This window comes from Myxine glutinosa, chromosome 1 (assembly GCF_964187855.1).
Source record: "Myxine glutinosa chromosome 1, kmMyxGlut1.1, whole genome shotgun sequence".
Classification (NCBI taxonomy): Eukaryota; Metazoa; Chordata; class Myxini; order Myxiniformes; family Myxinidae; genus Myxine; species Myxine glutinosa.
This window is the reverse complement of record NC_136261.1, coordinates 376,601,725-376,609,975: the sequence shown is the minus strand read 5'-3', so window position 1 is coordinate 376,609,975 and position 8,251 is coordinate 376,601,725. Positions and strand designations below refer to the sequence as shown.

Genomic DNA, 8,251 nt, shown 5'->3' with positions numbered 1-8,251 from the left:
GCAGATGGACGCGGCATTCGTGGGCGCGAAGCTGGCCTTGGCTAACGCCACCATGCTCGCGCACCTGGCGCCCGATGCACCGATCGCCCTCACCACCGACGCCTCGGACTACGTGGTGGGCGCGGTGCACGAGCAATGGGTGCGTGGAGCTTGGCAACCGCTGGCATTCTTCAGCCGGCAGCTTCGCCTGCCCAAACGCTGGTACAGTACCTTCGACCGCGAGTTGCTCGGGCTCCACCTGGCGGTCAGGCACTTCCGCCATCTGCTCGAGGGCCGTGCGTTCACGGCCTTCGTCGACCACAAGCCACTGGTGTTCGCGATGGGCAATGTCGCCGAGCCGTGGTCGGCCCGGCCGCAATGTCACCTCTCGGCCGTGTCCGAATACACGACGGACATCCGGCACGTCGCGGGGAAGGACAACCCGGTGGCGGATTGCATTTCCCGGTCCGTTGCCCACGCGGTCCACCTCGGCATCGACTGTGCCCGGATGGCGGCGGAACAGGCCGCCGACCCCGACGTCCAGGCCTTGCGGACTGCCATTACGGGCCTCCGCGTCACCGAGGTGCCGTTCAACGGCGCGGGCACGGCCCTCTGGTGTGACGTCTCCCTCGGGCGGCCTCGCCCCATCGTGCCCGCGGGCTGGCAGCGCCGGATTTTCGACTCCATCCATGGCCTGTCCCACCCGGGCACGAGGGCCTCCCAGAGGTTGATCGCCGACAAGTTTGTCTGGCATGGCCTCCGGAAGGCCGTCCGCGGCTGGGCCAGGATGTGCCTCGCGTGCCAGCGCGCGAAGGTGCACCGACACACCCAGGCCCCATTGGCCCCATTGGCCCCGTTTGCGGTGCCGCAATGTCGGTTTGACCACGTTCACGTGGACCTGGTGGGACCTCTGCCCCCCTCGCGGGGTTTCACCCACATCCTGACCATGATGGACCGCACCACCCGGTGGCCGGAGGCCGTGCCTTTTGCGTCAACGACGGTGGCGGACGTCACTCAGGCGTTCATCGCCACCTGGGTCGCCCGGTTCGGCACCCCCTCGGACATCTCGTCCGACCGCGGCCCCCAGTTCACCTCGGAGCTCTGGGGGGCGGTCGCGCGGGGGCTCGCGGTCCAGCTGCACCGCACCACGGCCTACCACCCCCAGGCTAACGGCCTGTGCGAGCGGTTCCACCACTCGTTGAAGGCCGCGCTCCGGGCCACCCTCCGCGACGGCGGCTGGGTCGACAGGCTCCCCTGGGTCCTGCTGGGCCTCCGGACGGCGCCCAAGGAGGACCTGCACGCATCCGCGGCGGAGTTGGTCTTTGGACAACCGCTGCGGGTGCCGGGCGAGTTCCTCCCCGACCCCACGGCACCTTGGTCCGTGGCGCAGGAGCGCTCCGCGCTGCAGGAGACCGCCCGGAGGTTCGCCCCGGTGCCGACGGCGCACCACGGGCACCCACCCACGCACGTCGCCCCAGAGCTTCGCACCGCGGAGTATGTCTTCGTCCGGCACGACGCCCACTGGACACCATTGCGGCCCCCGTACGACAGGCCTTTCCGCGTGCTGGAGACCGGGGTGAAATACTTCACCTTGGACATCGGCGGTACTCCCGACCGCGTCTCGGTGGATCGAGTCAAGCCGGCCCACCTCGACGTGGACCACCCACCGCCGGTGGCTCGGCCCCCGCGTCGCCCCCCCCCCCCCGGCGAGCGGACCCCCGGCACCGCCCAGCACCGCCGGCACGCCGCCCCCCTGTCCGGCACCCATCCCGGGCACAGCCGGGGGCATCCCAGCTGGCATCCCTGCACCCCAGATGCCGCCGGTCGCCAGAGGGCGCTTCGGCCGGGTCATCCGTTTGCCCCGCAAACTGGCCCTCCAGGTGCGCGGGAGTTCTGGGGGGGGCGCGTGTGGCGGACACGAAAGCCCACTGGCGTGGTGACATCATTCCGCGCACCAAGTGGGCGGCGGCCACGCCCGAGGGGTAGGCGTGGCCTCAGGATATACACTGGGCACGCAGCCCGGAGCGGAGCGCACCAGTGCTACAGTGACCTCTTGTCAATAAAGACACTTTTGTTGAACCGTGTTGTCCACTTCCTCCTTGGTAGCAGGTCGCGCGCGTAGCACCGCGCTTCAGGGAACTCGTTAATATCTCAGCCTCACGGGAATGGATAATCGAGTTCAACCCTCTCATTCTCAGTGCTGTGATCTTTTCTGATTCCCTCTCTGCACTGAAGGCACAAGTCTCCACAGGAGGATAGGGTGTCACCCTTCCGGGACTTGCGACGCCTGTCGGGAACTTATCTCACTTATTTCTTCGATGCCGCCAATATGACGGACCGAGATTGCTCCTATTTAAAATCGTTGGAGAGGAGGGGTCGGTGGGTCTGACCTGCCCGTCATTTTTGGTCATTTAAACCGGAAGCATCGTCGGTTGTGCAACTGCAAGGCGGTCATAAACTTGGTGAAAGCGTGTGGGAGACCTATATAGTTTTATGGACATCCCATAGGCCTCCTTTTTAATATACTCTATTTTCAACACAGTGAAGTTCAAGCGCGTGGCGTGCATAGAACCTGGCGGCTCTGGAAACGCCATAAAAACTCAGAAAAGAAGAAGAAGATTATCGCAGCCTTTTAGTGCGCATGCGCGGGAACCACGTGTTCGGTGTTCTTCAATCATGGATCTGAAGAAGGACAACACGCCTCTGAAGCTGCGCCGTCAGAATCATTTTTCGAACCGGGAGATTCTGAATTTGTTGGAGGAGATCGCGAGTGTTAAGACGCTTTTGCAGTCAAAGGATAGGTCGCGTCTTCTCCAACAAAAGAGAAAGGACATTTGGAAAACGATTACCGCAAACGTGAATTCGTGTAATGGACGAAATGTGAGGACTGAGAGGGGTTTGAAAGAAAAATGGAACGATTTAAAATGGCATGCCATTAATGCGGTGAAGAAGCAGAAAATGACTGGTGGTGTACTCCCCACGAAGGAATGTCCCCATTTGGAACTCATTCTGAGTATTGTTGGTGATTGCAGCAATGTAACTGACCGTCGTGAAGGTGGGTACAATAGAAGAGGCTGCACCACACATCTGCAACCACTAATTTTCTTTGCGATCCATTCATCCGCCTCCCCCCTCCCCCCAAACCATTCATCCGCCTCCCCCCCCCCCCCAACCATTCATCCTTCACCTTCAGCCATCCTCCCTCCCCGACTCCTCACCCTTCAACCGCCTTCTTCCCCGGACCCTCACCCTTCAACCGCATTTCCTCCCTGGACCCTCACCCTTCAACCGCATTTCCTCCCCGGACCGTCACCCTTCAACCGCATTTCCTCCCCGGACCCTCACCCTTCAACCGCATATCCTCCCTGGACCCTCACCCTTCAACCGCATTTCCTCCCCGGACCGTCACCCTTCAACCGCATTTCCTCCCCGGACCGTCACCCTTCAACCGCATTTCCTCCCCGGACCCTCACCCTTCAACCGCATATCCTCCCTGGACCCTCACCCTTCAACCGCATATCCTCCCTGGACCCTCACCCTTCAACCGCATTTCCTCCCCGGACCCTCACCCTTCAACCGCATTTCCTCCCCGGACCCTCACCCTTCAACCGCATTTCCTCCCCGGACCCTCACCCTTCAACCGCATTTCCTCCCCGGACCGTCACCCTTCAACAGCATTTCCTCCCCGGACCCTCACCCTTCAACCGCATTTCCTCCCCGGACCGTCACCCTTCAACCGCATTTCCTCCCCGGACCCTCACCCTTCAACCGCATTTCCTCCCCGGACCCTCACCCTTCAACCGCATTTCCTCCCCAGACCCTCACCCTTCAGCCGCATTTCCTCCCCGGACCCTCACCCTTCAACCGCATTTCCTCCCCGGACCCTCACCCTTCAACCATCCTCCCCCCCGACCCCTCACCCTTCAACCACCCTCTCCCCTGACCCCCGACCCCTCACCCTTCAGCCCCGACCCCTCACCCTTCAATCGCATTTCCTCCCAGGACCCTCACCCTTCAACCATCCTCCCCCCCGACCCTTCCACCCCTCCATTTGACCCTACCATTCCTACCATATCCCCCAATTGTCCCCTCCTCCCCCCAATCCCCCACCCACTTGCCTGGAAGAAAAATAAACTTCTGATGTTGTGATGAAGACTCAAGAAAACTTAAATATCCTTTGTATCCCAAACGTGCAACTTTCCTTCCTCATCATTAAAATGGAATTATTTATGTTTTTGAGTTGTCTCGATATTGTGCTGTTGAGCTCTCAAACACCAACGAACTCACTCATTTAATTAAAAATTCTGTTTATGATAAACGTTGTTTCAGTTCCTGGGAAAGACAGCTTTGACACACAGTGGAATGTCTCCACTCCTGGGATCAGCGCACACACACCATTGGATGAGCCCATCCAGGAGGGAAATGCACCAACGGAGCCGGAGCAAGCTGTGTACCGATCTGTTATCGCACCATTGGATGAGCCCTTCGGGAATAAAGATGGAACTGAGCCACCTGTGGACGTCACTTCAGGTAAATATAAACAATCATGAAGATACCACCTGACATGAGTATCTCCATGGTGTTTGTCTTTTTGAGTTTCTAACAATTGCTCTCTCTTTAAAAAACACCGAATAAGATCCATCCTGAACGTGTTGGTATCCACACACTACCCCTTACGTAACCTTTACATGCCATGTTAAGATGCCGCAACATTCGTACATGTTGACTTTATGAACATAATTTCATAACAAATGCGTTGAATGTGAAACATGTCATATTGATTTTGGATTTCTGCGACCCATGTCACAGACCTGGTCTCCTCTCCATCAACGGCACCCAGGCCAGTACAAGACTTTGATATATCGGGGCTGTCATCGGCGTCCACTCACCAGTCGTCCTCTTCGAACGGGGCGAATGGGGCGGAGAGAAAGGGTCGGCAGTGGCAGTTGGTGATTACTCCAGAAACCGACGAAGAGGTTGTCGTCTTTAAGCATTGGATGATGACAACGATAGAACAAAATATAGCGAAGAAGAAATGGTTCGAAGTACAGAAAGTGAAAGCAATCCTGGAAGTTGAAAAGTTAAAATATGATTTGGGTATGTGGGCATATTAGAGGGCATGTTGTTTTGTTTGTAGCCTGTGGCTGCTGGTTGCATCATTTTCTGGAAGACAGCTGTGTTGCTAATGCATTACCCCTGTTACCTGATTCCATTAAGCGGGTACTAATTTTGCTGACCTCGAGAGGATGACAGGCTGTATGAACCCACCTAGTCTTGTTTCATCGGCACGACAAGGGCTCAAACTTAACTCCCAAAGATCTTGATCCCCGCCACGTTAACCCTTAATCCATCACCTGGCTTTTGTAGAGGAAATTAATTTGATTTGAATGGTTCATTGTTTTCGGCAAAGATGATGTGCAAATAAAACTTTTTGTTTTATAAAAGTTTATTTGCCTTTCCTCCCCCACCCCCTTCCCCCTTGCCCTCTATTGTTGCAAGAGCCTCAGCACACTTTTTTCCAGTCTTGTACAGGGTTTTGATACATGTGTGGATGTTCACTATCGTTGCAAAATTGTGTAAACCTGGACAATGTATGCAGGCCGAGGCTTCATAGGCTCAAAGATTATAGTCTCGATGTAACCTCAACAAATGGGCCAAGTCTTTGATCTTTTCTGATTCCCTCTCTGCATTTAAAGCACTGGAGTCTCTACAGGAGGGATTCCGATTTGATCTGGTGCTCTAAGTACTGCACCGATGAACATTGCGAGTTGGAGAGGATCTGTGGTCATTCTGTGCTGGATCCCCGCTCATGTGGGCATCGGAGGGAACGAGGCTTGCGATCTTGCAGCCAAGTGTGCGCTCACATCCGAATGTGTCACCAAAAATCCCTTTGGGACAGTCTGAAATTGTGAATGTGGCCAGGGACATGATCGTCAAAAGATGGCAATCCCAGTGGGACACCACCACGAAGGGGAAGTTCTGTTACAGGGTGAATCCAGACGTGACCCCCCCCCCCTCCCCCTTTTCGGCTCCCTCAGTTGTCCCGCAGAGACCAGGTGTCTCTTTCCAGGCTTAGACTTGGGCACTGTACCCTTAATTCGAATCTTCACGTGATGGGGTGTCACCCTTCCGGGACTTGCGACGCCTGCCGGGAACCCGAAGATTTATCTCACTTATTTCTGGTATGATGGACCTCGGTTGCGCTCTTTAAAATCGTTAGAGAGGAGGGGATCGGTGGGTCTGACCTGTCTGTCATTTTTGGCCATTTAAACCAGAAGCATCCTCAGTTGTGCAAGGCAGTCCCAAACTTGGTGAAAGCGTGTGGGAGACCTATATCGTTTTATGGATATCCCATCGGCCTCCTTTTCAATATATTTTCTTTTCAACACAGTTAGGTTCAGCGGCGTGACGTGTGTCGAGCTTTGCGGCTCTGAAAACGCCATAAAACTCAAGAAGAAGAAGAATATCGCAGCCGCAGAGCATCTTCTGAAGTTTTGTTCCTGGGTGTTCTTCTCGACAAAGGGCTTCCGTGGAGCTCCCACATTAAGAAGGTCGTAGTCAAATGCGCCAAGCACCTAAATCTAATTCGATGCCTCACTGGCACTTCCTGGGGAGCCCACCAGGGAAGTCTTTTTCTTCTGTACAAAGACCTTTTCCGATTCCATCTGGACTATGGTATCCAGGTTTTTTCAGACATGTCAAAGACCAACCACAGAAAACTTGAAGCCATTCAGGCTAAAGCCCTGCGTGTCTGTTTATGCGCTTTCGTGAGTTCACCTATCTCTGCACTTTTGGTGGAGGCCGATGAGATGCCGCTATCCCTTCACTGGGAGGTGTCCCGGCTAAAATTCTGGGCCAAATCTATATTCTCTGGGACCAATCACCCAGTCCAAGCTGTTTTTGCAGACTTTTGGGAGTATGAGTCAGGGCAAAAATCTAAATTCCGCTCCCTTGGAGATGGTCTGTGGGCGGGTAGTGGGTGAAATGGGTCTGGACTCCTTGCCCATTGAGTCCGTCAATAAAGTTCCAATCTGGCTCCCCTGGCCCTGGATTCTTACTATGCCTCAAATCCACCTGGATTTATGGGGGAGAGTTGACAAGGATAACCCCTCTGCATCCTGCATCCAGGCGATCGAGTTCATCCAATCGGTTTGGAGTCAATCTCGCCACGTTTACACGGATGGTTCCAAAGTCCCTTCCCTTGGGAGAAATGCGGCGGCAATATGTATCCCTGATGTTAAGGTGACAAAGGCTAAGAGGTTATCTGATCATCTCTCCGTCTTCGCAGCGGAACTTTGCTATCATATTGGCACTGGAATGGATAATGGAGTTCAACCCTCTCAGTGCCGTGATCTTTTCTGATTCCCTCTCTGCACTTAAGGCACTAGAGTCTCTACAGGAGGGATGCAGATTTGACCTGGTGCTCGAAGTCCTGCACCTGATCAACATTGCGAGTTGGAGAGGATGTGTGGTCAATCTGTGCTGAATCCCTGCTCATGTGGTCATCGGAGGGAACGAGGCTTGTGATCTTGGAGCCAAGTGTGCGCTCACTTCCGAATGTGTCACCCAAATCCCTTTGGGACCATCTGTAATTGTGAATGTGGTCAGGGATATGATCGTCAAAAAATGGCGATCCTAGTGCGCCACCACCATGAAGGGGATATTCTGTTACAGAGTGAATCCAGACGTGACCTCCCCACCGCCCCCCCCCCCCCCCCTTCGGCTTCCTCGGTAGTCCCGCAGAGTCCAGGTGGCTCTTTTCAGGCTTAGACTTGGGCACTGTCGCCTTAATTCGTTTCTTAACGTGATCGGGTGTCACCCATCCGGGACTTACGACGCCTGAAGGGAACCCGAAGATTTATTGGTTCACGAGTTATCAAGTGACCACTATATTCGTCATGTGTGTGTGTGTGTGTGTGTGTGTGTGTGTGTGTGTGTGTGTGTGTGTGTGTGTGTGTGTGTGTGTGTGTGTGTGTGTGTGTGTGTCCGTAGCATAACTACCTGATGATATCATCCGATCTTGATGAAACTTGGGTGGGAGGTTGATATCATGATCTAGTTGTGTCCTGCCTGGAGTGGACGTATTGCGCCCATTGTGGGCGGAGCCACGCCCGAAAAAGATTTCTTTTTAGGGGGTAATCGAGTTCAAGCTACATCTTCTCCGAGGGGTTTGTTGGAATCTGACAGGGGTTTCGATATTTGGTTGGGCCAATATCATGTGTCCAGCCCCACGGCGCTCGATTTTGCATTTTTCATTTTTTTTTCATTTCAT

At 54.9% G+C, this 8,251-nt stretch overlaps 1 protein-coding gene across 1 annotated transcript; it reads left to right on the top strand.

The window, feature by feature from the left end:
* Positions 1-2,681: 2,681 nt before the first annotated feature.
* LOC137419555 (uncharacterized) lies at positions 2,682-5,392 on the top strand. Its single transcript, XM_068105571.2, has 3 exons — positions 2,682-3,034; positions 4,309-4,509; positions 4,789-5,392. Exons 1-3 carry the CDS (start codon positions 2,938-2,940, stop codon positions 5,091-5,093), a joined length of 603 nt encoding a protein of 200 aa, XP_067961672.2. The 5' UTR covers positions 2,682-2,937; the 3' UTR covers positions 5,094-5,392.
* Positions 5,393-8,251: the final 2,859 nt, after the last annotated feature.